This window comes from Lemur catta, chromosome 3 (assembly GCF_020740605.2).
Source record: "Lemur catta isolate mLemCat1 chromosome 3, mLemCat1.pri, whole genome shotgun sequence".
NCBI classification, from domain to species: domain Eukaryota; kingdom Metazoa; phylum Chordata; class Mammalia; order Primates; family Lemuridae; genus Lemur; species Lemur catta.
In genome coordinates this window covers 29,179,021-29,198,278 of record NC_059130.1, presented here as the reverse complement: position 1 = coordinate 29,198,278, position 19,258 = coordinate 29,179,021, and the positions used below count along the sequence as shown (strand labels likewise).

At 39.1% G+C, this 19,258-nt stretch overlaps 1 protein-coding gene across 7 annotated transcripts in view; it reads left to right on the top strand.

Moving 5' to 3' along the window:
- GON4L (gon-4 like) overlaps nucleotides 1–19,258 on the top strand; it is a 75,400-nt gene that overhangs the window by 4,004 nt on the left and 52,138 nt on the right. For 6 of the 7 annotated variants that reach the window (XM_045545313.1, XM_045545315.1, XM_045545312.1 and 3 more), the window contains exons 2-6: nucleotides 529–1,059; nucleotides 7,987–8,178; nucleotides 17,366–17,556; nucleotides 18,263–18,337; nucleotides 18,505–18,555. In XM_045545313.1, coding sequence (XP_045401269.1) covers nucleotides 529–1,059; nucleotides 7,987–8,178; nucleotides 17,366–17,556; nucleotides 18,263–18,337; nucleotides 18,505–18,555 — 1,040 coding nt within the window. Of the gene's footprint in view, nucleotides 1–528; nucleotides 1,060–3,124; nucleotides 3,145–7,986; nucleotides 8,179–17,365; nucleotides 17,557–18,262; nucleotides 18,338–18,504; nucleotides 18,556–19,258 lie in introns of those variants that run through there. The other variant, XM_045545317.1, reaches the window with a different exon arrangement.

Below are 19,258 nucleotides of genomic sequence, written 5' to 3'. Positions count from 1 at the left end.
TGCAAACATTTGTGAATCACTTACTAGCTAAAGATGTAGATGCTATTTTTATTTCATTTTATAGCTGAAGAAACTGAGATTCAGGTTAAGTAACTTTGGCAAGGTCACAAAGCTGGAGAGAGCTGACTTGGGAAACAAATCCAGTTTGGTCCACAGTTTACTCTCAGCATCATGCTAGTCTACCTCCCTGATGGTAATAATAATAATAACTAACACTTACTAATCATTTACTATTTAATTCTTGCAACAGCTGTCTGAGATAAGAACAATCATTTTTTACTGTTGAGGAAACAGATGCTTAGAAAGGTTAAGTCCTTTGGCTAGGTGACATACTCTTCAGTAGTGGAGTTGGGATTTGAAGTCAGTCACTCTAACCATTGTCTCTTATCTTACACCTAAAGAGAAATTGTGCCTTTGGAATGAAGTATTGTGTTGTGATTGGACATCAATAAATGAAAAGATAATTGAGCAAGTGTTATTACCATTAATTAATATGAAGGTGATAAGAACTTGCTTTTGTCCTTTCAGGATGGAAAAAAAGTGGGACTTTTAAAATGTTGCCTTGTAAGAAGAGAAGAACTACAGTGACAGAGTCCCCACAGCATAAGGGCAACCAGGAAGAAGACCACATAGACCTAGAATCAGCTGTTAAACAAGAGTCTGACCAGGTTAAAGACTTGGGGTCAGTGTCACTATCCTGGGGTCCAAGTCATGGCAGAGTCGCAGACTTTGAAGTACAATCTGTGCAGGATGCAGGAAATCAGCTTGGTATGGAGGATACATCTTTGAACCCTAGGATGCTCATGCAGGACACAAATGTACCAGTTCTAGAAGCTGTTGATGTGGCCATCTCTCAGGAACTCACCCTACCTTCCTTGGAGTCTTCCTACCCCCTTAATATACACATTGGTAAAGGAAAACTCCAGGCCACTGGCTCAAGGAGAGGGAAGAAAATTACACTCAGGCCTGGGCCAGTTACCCAAGAAGACAGAGGCGATCATCCTATCATAAAGGAGCCGTTTTCAGGAGAGCCTGTTGAAGAAGTCAAGGAAGAAGGAGGTAAGATATGGAAGGTCTTTAGGCTACATTTTCCTTGTCAGTATCATTTTGTCATTGCTTTCTCTGTAGTGCCTTTACAAAATAGTATTTCTGAAAAGGGATATTGTTTGTTATGGAATCGAAACTTCGGTACTTCTAAGGGTCAGCAGTGAACTTTATGAATGGGTAGAGACTTTCTTTTCCCTTTCCATTCCCTAGATCTTCTTCTGTATCCCTTTCTTTTCTTTCTCTCATCTTTAATTCTGCACATCTGGAGAGATGGGTAGTCTTTTGTGATTTGGCAGCAGCTTAAAGGGAGAGACTACTGCCTGGGACATGGGGAAAGGCTCTACAGAAATGAATAACCCTTCATACTTGAAGGATGAGTCGCAGTTTGACAGAAGGTGGCATGAACACCTAGGCCCAGAACAGTCTGCACAGAGGTAGAAGAGGATGGTGACACAGTTGCTTGGAAGAAGTGGTGGGAGATGATTTCAGAGTAATAGATTGTGCTTAGGTTGTGAAGGGTTTTGTTTTTCATGCTAAGGTGTTTGAACTTTTCCTGTGTGTAGATGACAGTCATTTTAATGGCTAAGCAGAACATATTTAAGCAGGAGATTTCAACTTCTCTAATTCATTTTGACTAACTTTTAAACTGTTTCTTTTTTTGCTGTATTTTAAGCCCACTTGTTCTAACTTTGTCCTTCTGATATATTCTTAGTAAGTGGTTAGTGTACTGTGTTGATGATGACATTGTGTATTGTATGTGTTTATATAGCAGAATTTCATGTTTCTGACTTTACTGTGTTTGAAAACTGATGAAATAGTGCATGAGTTGTCTGAAACATGTTGTCAAAGATGAAAGCTCTTTTGGGGAAAAGTACTCTCCTGTAGAATCAGCCCTTGTCACAGCACATGGCTCTATAGTTACAACTTCATTCTGAGTAGCTTGTGTTATTAAATTGATTCTGGGACACCTATATTTCACCTGGAAACGTAGGCAGGGATAGCAGGTTTTTTATGAGTTACAAATTATTTTCACTGTTACTCTTTTAGAGGATTTCTTGGGAGAATAAAAAAGGGTAAATAAGCAACTATGCCATTTTGCTGATTATATGGACTTCACTTTTTTTTTTTTTTTGTTTGTTTGTTTTTTTGAGACAGAGTATCGCTTTGTTGCCCTGGCTAGAGTGAGTGCCGTGGCGTCAGCCTAGCTCACAGCAACGTCAAACTCCTGGGCTTAAGCGATCCTACTGCTTCAGCCTCCCGAGTAGCTGGGACTACAGGCATGTGCCACCATGCCCGGCTAATTTTTTCTATATATATTTTAGTTGGCCAGCTAATTTTGTTTCTATTTTTAGTAGAGATGGGGTCTCGCTCTTGCTCAGGCTGGTCTTGAACTCCTGACCTCGAGCGATCCACCCACCTCGGCCTCCCAGAGTGCTAGGATTACAGGCGTGAGCCACCGTGCCTGGCCTGGACTTCACTTTTGACCACATAAATATAAAACAAAACAAGACAGTACATTGTCTTGCACATAGTAGGTACTTACATAAATTGACCAAATATTTATTATTTTAAAATTACTTCTTATTTTAATAGTTGTTTTCCACTTAGTGAGGCAAATGCTTAAGACTCAGTCATATTGAGTAGTCATTATTTAGATGTAAGGAAAGGAGAAATGAAGGTTTTTCTTTATTCTCCCTATTCATTTCCTTTTCTTCTCTTTTTGTTCATTTTTAAAAAAATTATGGACAGAGTAAACTAGATCAGGAAAAAGATACTGAAAGTTAGATATTTTTACTGGAAAAATACATTCCTTTTGTGATGGTTTGAAGAAAATGGTGAGGAGATAAGTATCAGTTCAACAGCTTAATTCAAGGAGTTGGGATAAATGTGCATATAGAGCATAGGATAGAATCAGGAATCAGGTTTTCTTCTTGTTTTAAATTTTTTTTTCTTTTTTCTTTTTTTGTACAGAGTCTCAGTCTGTTGCCCAGGTTGGAGTGCAGTGGCATGATCATAGGTCACTGTAGCCTCGAATTCTTGGGCTCAAGCAGTCAGTCCTTCTGCCTCAATCTCCCAAGTAGCTGGGACTACAGACAGGTACATGCCACTATGCCTGGCCAATTTTTTAAATTTTTTATATGGACAGGGTCTCTCTGTGTTGCCCAGGCTGGTCTTGAATTCCTGGCCTCAAGTGGTACTCCTGCCTTGGCCTCTCAGAGTGCTGAGATTACAGGTCTGAGCCACCACAACAGTCCAGAATCAGGTTTTCAAAAACATCTCAGCATATTGGTTGAATTTTGCTTTATGAAATTAAGTAGGCATGAATGTGAAGTCCTATATTTAATTTGAAAGGAAGGGAACCATATCAAACCTGAATTGCTCAAATATAAAATATGGGAGATCTAATCTTAGTTAAGGGGTTTAGTTGACTCCTAGCTTAATTCAGCGTAGAAATTCTTAAATTTCTACCCTGCTGAAAAACCTTAATTGTTGATGTAGTAATAGAGATATAATGCCCAAGACAAGGGAGTTAGTAATAATATTGATGGTATACTGTGCTGGTCATACCTCCTGTGGAATATTGTGTTCACTTCTTGATGTCACATTTTAAGAGGACATTGCCAAACTGGTGCATATTAAGAGGAGGATAACTAGTATTATGAAGAGCCTGGATATGGTAGGAATGGTTATCTTGGGAAGTTTTCAGAGTGGTAAGAAAGCCGTCAGTCGTCAAATATTTGAAGACCATGATGTAGAAGAGGAAGCAGATTCCAGATGGTGAATGTAAGAAGAGTGGTTTTAAGCTATAGGGAGGCAGATTTTTATTCATTATCAAAAAGAGTTTTTCAACAGTAGTAACGACAGTAGTAGTGTACCACTTCCTTGTATGATAAGACTTTACAAAAAGTATTCAACTTAAATTGTGATAACCTATAAAATTTTAAAAATTCTGTTCAGTAGTTTTAGTAAATCATTGCAATGACCTGTAAAACATATTTTGATGTCTAATGTTATTTTTCAAACTTCCTTATCATGTCTGAAAGTAATGTAGAAATCCTTTGTTCTGATTTTTGGTTTGAAACACGATTCCTTTATCCATGTGACATTTAAAGCAGAAGGCATGGTTCTAACTTCGGGAAGCTTATCGTCTAATGGGGAAGACAGAGTATAAACACATAATCCATTTGGAGCAGTGCAATACAGTGTGGTTAAGTGCTAGAGTATGTGGTACATATAAATAGGATTTGGGATACTGGAGCTTAAAGGATTCATAGGATTCAATAGATTGTTGGGGAAGGAGTGGAAGTAGAATAGCATATTCTGCAAACATGTAGAAGTGCTGTGTTTGTGTGGGAGAGTAGTAAGACTTCAGATGGAAAGAGTAGATCCAGATTGTAGGCAGCTTTGTAGTTTTCCCCTTCTGGCCTTATCAAGGATTAGAATAGGATGCTGGCAGTAAGGATGGAGAAGAACAGGTATACACAGAGGCATTACAAAGAAAGAATTAACATTGCTTGGAGATTGCTTGGAGACACTTAAGGCGACTGGTGTGGGGGATGGTGGAAGCATGCCTTCATGGGGAAGATATTTGAGAGTTTGAAAAGGAATTCTGATTTGGGTATGTAGAGTGTGACAGTGTAAGGTGACAGTGGGGCCATCAGGCAAAAAAATAGAAATCTGAGATTGAATTTTGGTAAGAGGTAAGGACTAGAAATGTTCAAAGTGTTAGTCATGATTCTTTTCCATGGAAACAAACATGGAGGGAGAAGAGCAGCAGATTGAAGATAACTTTGAATTGAGGAAGGAAATCACAGTGCAGGAACAACCAGAGAAGTAATAGTAGAAGTCAAAGGAGGGAGGAGAGCTTTAAGAACAAGGTACTTTCAATTTAGAGGCAAAGGAAAGAGGAGGATAATGCCTGAGAAAAGGTTACGTTTGAAGGTTGATGATCTTTGAGAGTAGATTTAGGAGAGTTTTTTTGGGAAAAGGATATCATGTGATGGGGTTGAAGAGGGAGGAATGAAAGCACCAATGATATGTTTTGTAGTGGCAAATGGGAAATAACTAGAGGAAGCAACAAGATTATTGAATTTTTTTAAAGATAAATCATATTTGTGATATGAAGACAGGAGGAACTGGAGGAAAATAGAAGATGAAAGTGCTAGAGAAGGAATGGATAAGTAACTATGGGTTCTTAACTAACTATAGTCACTCAGCTATTGAGAAGTGGAATCTAGAGTTTTTTTTATGGTCAGTTTACAGATACACAAATGTAGATGAATTAACATTTATTATTTAGGATTATCTATAACATCACTCCCCTTCATTAAGCTGGATAACTGAAAGTTGATTCTACCACATTGCACTTTACTTAGCTGAGTATACAAGTAATACCAATAAAAGAATATTATGGGCCGGGCGTGGTGGCTCACGCCTGTAATCCTAGCCCTCTGGGAGGCCGAGGCGGGTGGATCGCTCAAGGTCAGGAGTTCGAGACCAGCCTGAGCGAGACCCCGTCTCTACTAAAAATAGAAATAAATTATCTGGACAACTGAAAATATATATAGAAAAAATTAGCCGGGCATGGTGGCGCATGCCTGTAGTCCCAGCTACTCGGGAGGCTGAGGCAGTAGGATCGCTTAAGCCCAGGAGTTTGAGGTTGCTGTGATCTAGGCTGACGCCACGGCACTCACTCTAGCCCGGGCAACAAAGTGAGACTCTGTCTCAAAAAAAAAAAAAAAAAAAAGAATATTATGCATGTCTATCCAGAATTTTTTTTTTTTTTTTTTTTTTTGAGACAGAGTCTCGCTCTGTTGCCCAGGTTGGAGTGCCGTGGCGGCAGCCTAGCTCACAGCAACCTCAAACTCCTGGGCTTAAGCAATCCTTCTGTCTCAGCCTCCCGAGTAGCTGGGACTACAGGCATGCGCCACCATGCCCGGCTAATTTTTTTCTATATATATATATATATATATATATATATTTTTTTTTTTTTTTTATTTGTTATTTTTTGAGACAGAGTCTCACTCTGTTGCCTGGGCTAGAGTGCCGTGGCAGCAGCCTAGCTCACAGCAACCTCAAACTCCTGGGCTCAAGCAATCCTCCTGCCTCAGCCTCCCGAGTAGCTGGGACTACAGGCATGCGCCACTATGCCCAGCTAATTTTTTCTCTCTCTATATATCTTTAGCTGTCCATATAATTTCTTTCTATTTTTAGTAGAGACGGGGTCTCACTCTTGCTCAGGCTGGCCTCGAACTCCTGACCTCGAGCGATCCACCTGCCTCGGCCTCCAGAGTGCTAGGATTACAGGTGTGAGCCACCATGCCCGGCCCAGAATTTTTTTTCAAGTAACTTTTTTTTGTTTTTTGTTTTGGTAATTAGAAATATAACACACAGCCTGAGCAAGAGCGAGACCCTGTCTCTACTAAAAATAGAAAGAAATTATATGGACAGCTAAAAATACATATAGAAAAATTAGCTGGGCATGGTGGCACATGCCTGTAGTCCCAGCTACTCGGGAGGCTGAGGCAGTAGGATCGCTTAAGCCCAGGAGTTTGAGGTTGCTGTGAGCTAGGCTGATGCCACGGCACTCACTCTAGCCCGGGCAACAAGGTGAGACTCTGTCTCAAAAAAAAAAAAAAAAAAAAAGAAATATAACACATATGCAAAACAAAGAGAAAGGAAGGAAGAAGAAAGATTGAAAATTAATGTAGGTGTACTTTGGAAAATATTGAAAGTTTTAAAGAAGAAAATAAAAATCATCCATAATCTTACTATTTAATGCATATTCTTTTTGTTGTTTTACTCTCTTTGAAGTAACATTTTAGTTTTCTGATTATGAAAGCAGCAGCATCATATTCACTGTAGAAAAATTGAAAAAATATATAGAAAAGACATCTGAGGATGGGCGCGGTGGCTCACGCCTGTAATCCTAGCACTCTGGGAGGCTGAGGCGAGTGGATTGCTCTAGGTCAGAAGTTCAAGACCAGCCTAAGCAAGGGCGAGACCCCGTCTTTACTAAAAATAGAAAGAAATTATCTGCACAACTAAAAAATATATATATAGAAAAAATTAGCCGGGCATGGTGGCACATGCCTGTAGTCCCAGCTACTCAGGAGGCTGAGGCAGAAGGATTGCTTGAGCCCAGGAGTTTGAGGTTGCTGTGAGCTAGGATGACGCCATGGCACTCTAGCCTGGGCAACAGAGCCAGCCTCTGTCTTAAAAAAAAAGAAAAGACATCCCGATTATTTTGAAGTATTGACATTTTGTTACAATTGGTACTTTGTTAAATTATTTCTAGACTGCAGGTGTTAGTGTTTAAACCTTCCTCTTTAATGATGTTTACTCTAATAGAATTGTACTTGTTCTTTTAAAATTTATTTATGTACCGTAATTTCTACTTATGCTTATTGTCCTTCCCTGCTTCCTAAAAGTGATTTGCTTAGGCAGATTTCAGCTTGTAATTAGTTATTTGTATAGTTCTTAGCTAATTATTTTCATGTCATCAATTTACAGTTATTAGGTTGGCAATAAACAGGTTACAGATCTCTTTTATGGTGTGTGGCTTCTCTTTCTGAGGCACACACCTATAGTCCGGCTACTCAGGAGGCTAAGGCAGGAGGATAACTTGAGCCCAGGAGTTGATGCCACTGGCACTCTAGCCCAGCCAATAGAGTGAGACTGTCTCAAAAAAAAAATCTAGTAAGACCTTAGCAATTATCTAGTTCAACTTCCTGACTTTATAGATGAGTAAATTGGATCTGAGTTTTGATTTCAGTGTATTTCTTAGGATACAATCTTTAAGAGGGGGGAATGCTTTTATAGAATACGCTTCATTCATGAAATTGTCTTACTAAAAAGACTATAACAAGATGCTGATTTCTATAACTGAGTGTGATTGAGAATGGGCAAAGTGTGAAGCAATATTTGTGATTCTTCCAGGGAAACCTCAAATGCATACCGGAGGGGAGATACCATCACTGTTACCAGGGAGCCAATCTTCAAAGCCAGGAACCCAGCCTAGGAAATCATCCCAGCCAGATATTTGTGCCTCTCCTCAAGAAAAGCCAGTCAGGACTCTGGCTCGCCAACCTGAGGAAGAGATAGAGGACGGTGGACTCTTTATTCCAATGGGTAGGCTTTCTTTTTCTTTTTTTAAATAAAAAATCCCTCTTTATTGAAGTATGATATGCAGAAAACTGCACATATCTTAAGATATCCTGAGTTCACTGAATTTTCAAAAATTGGGTATAGCAATGTAACCAGGAACCAAGTCAAGAAACAGAATATTATGAGTACTCAGAAGTCCATCTTGGCCACCTTTCAGTTATTAATATAATATCCCCCACTCATGGTTAACCACTATCCTGATGCCTAACACCATATATTGGTTCACTTGCTTTGTCTTCTGATATGAATGGAATCATGGTATGTACTTCTTGTGACTGCCTTTTTTCTACTAAATATTATGTTTATCAAGTTCATCTACATTGTTACATGTACTCCTAGATTGTTCATTTTTATTGCTGTATATCATTCTGTTGTGTGAATATTTTACATTTTTTTAATCCATTCAACTTTTTTTTTTTAAGTTGCTCTGTTGCCCAGGCTGGAGTGCAGTGGCTCCATCATAGCTCACTGTAACCTTGAACTTGTGGGCTCAAGGGATTCTCCTACCTCAGCCTCTGAAGTACCTAGGTCTACAGGCTTGTGCCACCACACCTGGCTGATTTTTAAAAATTTTTGTAGAGACAGGGTCTCACTGTGTTGCCCAGGCTGTTCTCAAACTCCTGGCCTCAAGTGATCCTCCTGCCTTGGCCTCCTGTAGTACTAGGATTATAAGTGTGAGCGATCATGTGTCCAGCCCCATTCAACTCTTGATGAGCATTTGGATAATTTACAATCGTAGACATTCTCTGAATGGTGACACTATGAAAATTCTACCATAGATTTTTTTGGTGAACATGTGTACTTTTTGTTGGGTAGAATTGCCAGCTCATAGGATTAGGCATCCTTAAAAGTTTTTTTTTTTTTTTTTTGAGACAGTCTCGCTCTGTTGCCTGGGCTAGAGTGCCGTGGTGTCATCCTAGTTCACAGCAACCTCAAACTCCTGGGCTCAAGCAATCCTTCTGCCTCAGCCTCCCGAGTATCTGGGACTACAGGCATGTGCTACCATGCCCGGCTGATTTTTTCTATATATATGTTTTTAGCTGTCCAGATTATTTCTTTCTATTTTTAGTAGAGACGGGGGGTGGGGGGGGATAGGGGGTGGGGGGGGTGTCTTGCTCTTGCTCAGGCTGGTCTTGAACTCCTGACCTTGAGCGATCCACCTGCCTCAGCCTCCCAGAGTGCTAGGATTACAGGCGTGAGCCACTGCGCCCGGCCCTTAAAAGTTTTCTTTTTTTTTTGAGACAGAGTCTCGCTTTGTTGCCCAGGCTAGAGTGAGTGCCGTGGCGTCAGCCTAGCTCACAGCAACCTCAAACTCCAGGGCTTCAGCGATCCTATTGCCTCAGCCTCCCGGGTAGCTGGGACTACAGGCATGTGCCACCATGCCTGGCTAATTTTTGCTATATGTATTTTTTAGTTGGCCAGATAATTTCTTTCTATTTTTTTTTTTTTTAGTAGAGACAGGGTCTCACACTTGCTCAGGCTGGTCTTGAACTCCTGACCTTGAGCGATCCACCCGCTTCGGCCTCCCAGAGTGCTAGGATTACAGGTGTGAGCCACTGCGCCCGGCCCAAGTTTTTTGTTTTTATTTTGTTTTGTTCTGTTTTTTAAGACAGAGTCTTACTCTGTCACCCTGGGTAGAGTACAGCGGCCTTATTGTAGCTCACTGCAATGTCAAACTCCTGGGCTCAAGTGATCCTTTTGCTCCAGGGCTTCCCAGAGTGCTAGGATTATAGGGGTGAGCCGCTAGTGCCCGGCCCCTTAAAAGTTTTTTGAAGTATATTATTATTTATTGTGAAATACAATGCTTACAGACAAGTGAATAAAGACTCCTTTATTCAGCTGGGCGTGGTGGCACATGCCTATAGTCCCAGCTACTTGGGAGGCTGAGGCAGGAGAATCGCTTGAGCCCGGGAGTTCCACTGCATTCCAGCCTGGGCAACAGAGTGAGATCCTGACTCTTAAAAAGAAACAAACAAAAACGCCTTTATTCAATTTAGCAAATGGTTTTAAAATGAACACCTCTGATTTCTTTTTCTTACTGTGTGTAGTACACCTCCATTACTATGTAGAAGTGTCTGTAGTAGATGTCCATGAACAAAGGGTGAAAGTATTCAGTATTCCTCCGTTTTGTACAATGATAGTGGTAGACTTTTCATAGAAATATTTTATCAGATTAAGTAAATTATTTTCTTTTCTTAGTTTTTGAGTTTTATCATGATTTAAATTTCATCAAATACTTTTTCCTGTCTCTGTTAAGATGATCATATGGTTTTTCTCCTTTATTCTGTTAATGTGGTACATTAGATTGATTTTTTTTAGTGTCAGGTTTATTGAGGTATAATTTACATGCAATAAAATTTATCCAGTGAGCTTTAAAAAATGTATATAGTTGTGTTAACTACCACCACAACCAATATGGGACATATCTGTCACCCCAAAATTTCCTTCATTCCCCTTTACAGTCCCCCATTCGCAACCATTGGCCACCACTGGTCTCATTTCTATTCCTATAGTTTTGCATTTTCCACAGTGTTATATACCGTCTGCGGTGCCACATAATATGTAGCTTTTCACATCTGGTTTCTTTCACTTCGCATAACGCTTTTGAGATTTCCATGTTTTTGTATATTTTCATTGCTGAATAATATTCCATCACATAGATGTACCACAATTTGTTTATACACTTACCAGTTGGGTTGTTTCCAGTTTTTGCTTATTAAGACTAAAGCTGTGATAAACTTTCATGTATAAATCTTTGATTGATATGTTTTTATTTTTCTTGGTATCCTGTGATCTTGTATCCTGTGATCTTGCTAAATTCACTGATTAGCTTATTATAGATTTTTTTCATAGATTCTTTGAGGATTTCCTATATAGATAATTAACTCATCAGCAGATAGTTTTTTTCTTCTTTTCCCATCTGTATGTCTTTCTTCCCTCCCTCCCTTCCTTCTTTTTTCCTTCCTTCTTTCTTTTCTTCCTTCCTCCCTGTTTTCTTTCTGTCATTGCATTGGCTAGGGGACTTCCAGTAGAATGGTTTCTTTCCTGATCTTAGAGGAAATGCATTCAGTCTTTTCATTGAACTACAGATTTTTTATAGGTGTCATTTATCAAACTGAGGATATTTTCTATTATCCCTAGTTGCTGAGAGTTTTTATCATGAATTGCATTGTATTTTGTGCAGATTTTTTTCTGCATCTGTTAGGATTATGTTTTGTTTTTGCTTTTAGTCTGTTGATATGGTGAATTATATTGACTGATTTTCAAATTTGGAGCCAATTTTGCATTTCTGGGATAAGCCACCCTCCAATCATGATATATTACCCTTTTATATATTGCTAGATTTGATTTGCTGATATTTTGTTATGTATTTTTGTGTCTATGGTCTGTAGTTTTCCTTCCTTGTAAAGTCTTTGTCTGGTTTGGTGTCAGGGTAATGCTGTCCTCATACAATGAGTTGGGAAGTGTTTTCCTCCTCTTCTGTTTTTTCTGGGAGGAGTTTGTGTGAATTGGTATTATTTCTTTCTTAAATGTGTTGTAGAATGCACCAGTGAAACCATCTGGGCCTGGAATTTTCACTGTAGGAAGGTTTTAACTGAATTCAGTTTCTTTAACAGATACTGGGCTATTTAATGATCTGTTTCTTTCTTTCTTTTTTTTTTTTTTTTGGGTGAGACAGGGTCTTGCATGAGCTAGAGTGTAACGTTATCATCATAGCTCACTGCAACCTCAAACTCCTGGATTCAAGCAATCCTCTTGCCTCACCTTCTCGAGTAGCTGGGACTACATGTGGACACCACCATGCCCAGCTAATATTTCTATCATAGAGGTGGGTCTTGCTATGTGTCTCAGGTTGGTCTTAAAGATGATCTGCCAGCCTTGGCTCCCCAAGTGCTAGGATTACAGGCATGAACCACCATGTCCAGCCTCCATTTCTTTTTGAATTAGCTTAGACAGTTGGTGTCTATCAAGGTATTTGTCCATTGCATCCAAGTTGTTGAATTTATTGGCATTGTTTGTGATATTTTTTTGTTATCTTTTTTTTGGGGGGGGGCAGAGTCTCACTTTGTTCCTCGGACTAGAGTGCCATGGTGTCAGCCTAGCTCACAGCAACCTCAAACTCCTGGGCTCAAGGGATCCTTCTGCCTCAGCCTCCTGAGTAGCTGGGACTACAGGCATGCACCACCATGCCTGGCTAATTTTTTGTATATATTTTAGCTGTGCAGATAATTTCTTTCTATTTGTAGTAGAGACGGAGTCTCGCTCTTGCTCAGGCTGGTCTCGAACTCCTGAACTCAAATGATCCACCTGCCTCGGCCTCCCAGAGTGCTGGGATTATAGGTGTGAGCCACTGCGCGTGGCCTGTTATTTTTTTAATACCTGTAGGATTTGTAATGATATCTGCTCTTTTATTCCTGATATTGGTAATTTTTGTCTTCTCTTTTTTTTCTTTTTTTTTCAATGAAGGGGTGGGGCTCGTGAGGAGCGGTGTTCAGTTGCCTTGTTTGTTTTTGTTGAGACAGAGTCTCACTCTGTTGCCCTAGGTAGAATGCAGTGGCATCAACATAGCTCTCTGCATCCTTGAATTCCTGGACTCAAGCCATTCCTTCTGCCTCAGCCTCCTGGGTAGCTGAAACCACAGGCACGTGCTGCAACTCCTAGCCGAGGTTTTTTTTTTCCCTTTCTTTTTGTTACAGACGGGGTCTCACTCTTAACTCAGGCTGGTCTTGAACTAGTTGAGCTCAAGCAATCCTCTTCAGAGTGCTAGGACTGCAGACATGAGCCCCTGTACCCTGCCTTCTCTTTCTCTTAATCATTAAGAGAACCTCTGGCTGGAGATTTTTCAATGTTATTGGTCTTGTCAAAGGACAAGCTTTTTGGTTTCAATAATTTTTCTATTCTCTTTTTTTCTATTTCACTGAGTTTTGCTTTTTGTGTATTATTTCTGTCTGCTTACTTTATATTTAGTTTTTTAGTTTCTTAAAGTAGAAGCATAGATCACTTATTTGAGACCTTTCTGATTTTCTAATAATAGTATTTAATGTATCAATTTCCCTTTAAACACTGCTTTAGCTGTGCCCCACAAATTTTAATGTGCTGTATTTAATTAACTTCAGTTGAGAATATTTATCTTTTTTATTTTTTGAGACAGGATCTCACTCTGCCACTCAGGCTGGGGTACAGTGGCATGATTATAGCTCATTGCAACCTCAAACTTCTGGGCCAAAGTGATCCTTCTTCTGTCTCAGCCTCCCAAGTAGCTGGGACTACAGATGTATGCCACCGTATCTGGCTAATTTTTAACTGTTTTGTAGAGACAGGATCTCACTATTGCCCAGGCTTGGTCTTGAACTCCTGGCCTCAAGCAATCCTACCACCTCACCTAGGATCCTCCCACAAAGTGCTAGAATTACAGGCATGAGCCACCATGCCCAGCTGATAATATTTTCTAATTTCTTTTGGGATTTCTTCTTTGATTCCTGGGTTACTTAGAAGCATGTTGTTGAGTTTTCAATATTTTGAGATTTTTCTGGCTGTCTTCTTGTTACTGATTTATTTTTTTAATTTTAAAATTTTTATTTATTTTAATTATTATTTTTATTTATTTATATAGAGTCAGGGTCTCACTCTGTTGCCCAGGCTGGAGTGCAGTGGCGTGATCATAGGTCACTGCAGCCTCAGACTTCTGGGCTCAAGTGATTCTCCTGTGTTAGGCTCCTGAGTTCTATGGGTGTGCACTACCATATCCAGCTAATATTTTTATTCTTTTTATTCTTTTGTGGATACAGGGTTTCACTATGTTTCCCAGCCTGGTCTCAAACTCCTGGCCTCCTCCTGCTTTGGCCTCCCAAAGTGCTGAGATTACAGGTTTGAGCCCCTGTGCCCAGCCTTCACTATCATTTTTAATTGATACATTATAATTATACATTTTTTTTCTTTTTAAATCCTGTGACAGATTAATAATTATACATATTTATGTGGTACAATTTGATGTTTCAGTACATATGTATTTTGCATAATGTATTTTTAGCATATCAGGGTATTTAGCATATCGATTGCCTCAAGCATTTATCATTTCTTTGTGGTAAGACCATTCAAAAGAGCCTTTCTTCTAGCTATTTTTTTTTTTTTTTTTTTTTGGTGACAGGATCTTGCTTTGTTGCCCAGGCTAGAGTGCAGCGGTGCCATTATAGCTCACTGTAGCCTTGAACTTCTGAACTCAAGTAGTCCTCCCACCTTAGCCTCCTGAGTAGCTGGGATTACAGGTGCATGCCACCTTACCCAGCTAATTTATTTTTATTTTTATGTTTTAGGGACAGAGTCTCACTATGTTGCCTAGGCTTATCTCTAACTCCTGGGCTCAAGCAGTCCTTTTGCCTTGGCCTGCCAAAGTGCTGGGATTGCAGGCATGAGCCACCATGCCTGGCTTCTTCTAGCTATTTGTAATATACAGTACTTACTGTTAAGCATCATCACTGTACTGTGCAGTTAAACACCAGAACTTATTCTTCCTATCTAATCGTTACTTTGAACCCCATGACCAACTTCTCTCCATCCTTTCTTCTCCCTTCTCCCTATTCTCTGGCAACTACTGTTCTATTCTCTGCTCTTATGATATCAACCCCTTTTTTTCTTTCAGTTCCCCATATGAGTGAGATCATTTGGTATTTGTCTTTCTGTGTTTTGCTTATTTCACTTAACATGGTGTCCTCCAGGTCCACCTATACATTGTTGCAAATGGCAGGGTTTCATTCTTTTTTATGACTGTATAGTATTCCATCATGTATATGCACCACATTTTCTTTATCCATTCATTCATTTTTGGACAAGATTGATTCTATATCTTGGTTATTATAAATAGTGCTGCAGTAAACATGGGAGTGCAGGTATCTCTTTGACATACTGATTTCATTTCCTTTGAATATGTACCCAGTAGTAGGATTGCTGGATTATATGGTAGTTCTTAATTTTTTGAGGAATCTCCATACTGTTTTCCATAGTGGCTGTACTAACTTAAAGTCCTACCAAATATTCCCTTTTCCCCACAGCCTTGCCAACACTTCCTTTCTTTTGCCTTTTTGGTAATAGCCATTCTAACTGGAGTGAGGTGGTGTCTCATTGTGGCTTTAATGTGCATTTCCTTGATGATAAATGATGTTCAATATTTTTTTCACTTTGCTGTCAGCCATTTGCATAGTGGCTGTACTAACTTAAAGTCCTACCAAATATTCCCTTTTCCCCACAGCCTTGCCAACACTTCCTTTCTTTTGCCTTTTTGGTAATAGCCATTCTAACTGGAGTGAGGTGGTGTCTCATTGTGGCTTTAATGTGCATTTCCTTGATGATAAATGATGTTCAATATTTTTTTCACTTTCCTGTCAGCCATTTGTATGTCTCTTTTTAGAAATGTCTATTAAGGTCTTTTGCTCATTTCTTAATTGGGTTATTTTTTCTTGTTGTTGATACAGAGTCTCACTCTGTTGCCCAGGCTAGAGTGCCGTGGCGTTAGCCTAGCTCACAGCAACCTCAAACTCCTGGGCTTAAGCGATCCTTCTGTCTCAGCCTCCCGAGTAGCTGGGACTACAGGCATGCGCCACCATGCCCGGCTAATTTTTTCTATTTATTTTTAGTTGTCCAGCTAATTTCTTTCTATTTTTAGTAGAGACGGGGTCTTGCTCTTGCTCAGGCTGGTCTTGAACTCCTGAGCTCAAACGATCCACCCGCCTCAGCCTCCCAGAGTGCTAGAATTACAGGCGTGAGCCACTGCGCCTTGCCGGGTGGTTGTTTTGTTCTTGAGTTGTTTTAAGTTCTTTATATATTCTGGATAAAAACATTTGAGGCTCTTTCTAGTTATATTTCTTTTAGTGATTTCTAGTTTAATTCCAGTGTGGTGAAAGAACACATTCTGTATGATTCCTGACCTTTGAAAATTTTTGAGACTTCATTAGCATATAGTCTGTTTCATGTACCCTTAAAAACAGTGTGTATTTTATGGGTCTTCTAACTATGTCATTCAGGTTGAATATAATGTTCTACATATGTCTGTAAGATTAAGGTTGTTAATCATGTTTCTCAGATTTTTTAAGTCCTTACTGATTTCTTTTGTCTTCTTGTTATGTAAGTTACTGATTGATATTTGTTAAAATCTCACTATGATGGTGGATTTATCTGTTTCTCCTTTTTGTTTTCTGTCAACTTTTGTTTTCTGTATTTAAGCTGTATTATCAGGGGCATACAAATTTAGAATTTTTATGCCTTTGTGTTGAATTGACTTGTTTATCATGAAATGTTCCTTTTATCTTTACTATCTTGCCTTAAAGTTGATTTTGTATCCAATATTCATTACATGGTATAAATGTTTATATCTTTTTACTTCCAAGTATTTTGTGCCTTTATATTTAAAGTGTATCTCTTATAAACAGCACTAAAGTTTTTTTGTTTTTTTTTTTTGAAAATCTATTGTGAACGTTTGTCTTTTAGGGTATTTAGTCCATTAATTTTTAATGCAATTTCCGATATGATTGCATTTTCTGTTTTTCTTTTTCTTTCTTTCTTTTTTTTTGAGACAGAGCCTTGCTCTGTTGCCCGGGCTAGAGTGCCTTGGCATCAGACTAGCTCACAGCAACCTCAAACTCCTGGGTTCAAGCGATCCTCCTGCCTCAGCCTCCCGAGTAGGTGGGACTACAGGTGTGCACCACCATACCTGGCTAATTTTTTAACACATTTTATAGAGATGGGATCTCGCTATTGCCCAGGTTGGGTGTTTGCCTTTAAAACATGACTCTGTCACTTATTGGCTCTTGGGAAAGTTTCTTAACCTCCCTGCCTCAGTTTCCTTGGCTGTATAGTGGGAAAAATAATAGTCTCCACCCCACTGGGTTGTTACTCATAGGAGTAAGTGAATTAATATGTACAACATGTGTAAAAGAGTGCTTGACATAAAATAAATATTCAGTGAATGTTGGGTATTGGTAGTACTACTGTGCCATTACCAACTCCACTGTCACCACCTCTGTCCTATCACATAGTTTCTTTGATTCCCAGGGCCAGACAACTGGCAGCTTGATTTTCTTTTACTGTTGGCTTTTTGGGCTAAGTTCCTAGAGCAGCTGTTTTGGAGATTCTGGTGATGCTCTTGGTTTATTTGCAGAAGAGCAAGACAATGAAGAAAGTGAGAAAAGAAGAAAAAAGAAAAAGGGTACTAAGAGGAAACGAGATGGAAGGGGTCAAGAGAGGACCTTGGGTTATGATCTGAAACTGGATGACATGCTTGACCGTACCTTAGAGGATGGTGCCAAGCAGCACAATCTAACAGCAGTGAATGTGCGAAACATCCTTCATGTGAGTAAGACTAGGGCAGCTGTGCAATTGGAAGGGGAATTTTCCATGGGAAGTAAATTAAAATACTCAGCAAATTCTTGACTCTTGGTAGGTGAATTACCAATTTAAATATGTACATTTTTCTGTATTTAAGATAACTTTCTCCTTGCACTCAGCCCATGTTTGAAATCTCAACATGGGAAGGTAAACTGTTTCCCTGTTTCCATCCACTTATTTGATTTTTTACTGTATTGGCTAGTAGATTCAAAGATGATACTGTTCATAGTGTATTTACTCTTTTGTGGGTTGATATGTCTGAGAAGATGCCAGTTAACAATTTATAGTATTTTGTACATATGTAAATGCTATTCTTGATATGTAGCAACACTGCTATTTGCAGAACCTTTGCTATTGTTACTTTTTCTCTTAAGCATATAATTAGTTACCTCAGAATCTCTTTTTATGTGAGCCAGTCTTGTTCCTAGTATTAATAGTAGCTAATGAAATTGGTTCATTTGCTGCTACATTGTTTGAAGCTGTGTGCTTCTGTCCAAAACTTGCTTCTGCCTTCTTTGCTTTCAATTGCCTTGATTTACCCTAATCTGAAGCTATTTGAGTATAGAGCTCTCATTTATCTTCCACGTAGGTCTAGCAGAGTTACATAGAGATGAGTATTGTCTAGGTGACAAACTCTTATTGTATAAAGTGAAATTTCATCTTTCTTCAGGAAGTAATCACAAATGAACATGTGGTAGCTATGATGAAAGCAGCCATCAGTGAGACAGAAGACATGCCAATGTTTGTGAGTAGTTGATTGTCACTCTTTTAATGTCATAAAGCAGAGTTATCTGTAAACTGACTAGTATAGAGGTTACTTGGGAGTTTGTAAACAGTTTGACAGCTGAGGGTAAAGTTAACATCACATGGAGATTTTTACTAATTATTTTCTTTGTATTTCCCTCTGCTTAGGAGCCTAAAATGACACGCTCTAAACTGAAGGAAGTAGTGGAGAAAGGAGTGGTAAGTGTTCTTTTTTGTTCTTTATTTAGCTTGGTAAATAGTACATAATTTCAGGTCACTTGTAGGGAAAAAATATAGGAAAGATTATGGTGTGGGTTCATCTCTTTAAAGAAATATTTGTAAAAGACAAGTAGGGGCACAATATGTGAAATCATTATCATTGTTTATTTTTACTTTAGTTAATGTGAAGTATTGCTTTTTGGAAGTGCTAGATAGATAACCATTTGGAATAGTTGCATCAATGAGTGAGGCCAGTTTTTCTATTCATAACATACGTGGCAAAGTGTTTGGAATAGTATTTTTCAAAGTGAGTTCCAAGGACTACTTGCATCAAAATCACCTTGGTGTGAGGTCCCTTCAGGAGTGCTTATTAAAAACACACACTTTTGGTCCTATCTCAGACCTAAGAATCAGGACCCATGGGTGGGGCCTGAGAATATGCATTGTTGAAAACACAACAGTTTAGTCTTTTGCACAGTAAAGTATGAAAACCAGTTGAAGACTTCTGAAGTATTCTGGTACAGCAGGCTCTTTGATGTTTGAAACCATGCTGTATCCTTCTGAACAAATACTTGTCCAATTTGTGCTTACCTTCTGTGACAAGGGAGGTGATAGTCCTGAGTACATTCTATCTCTGATAGTAAGGAAGATTTGCTTTACGGACCCAAGATACATATTGTAGTTTTGTCTGTTTGTCCTGGTT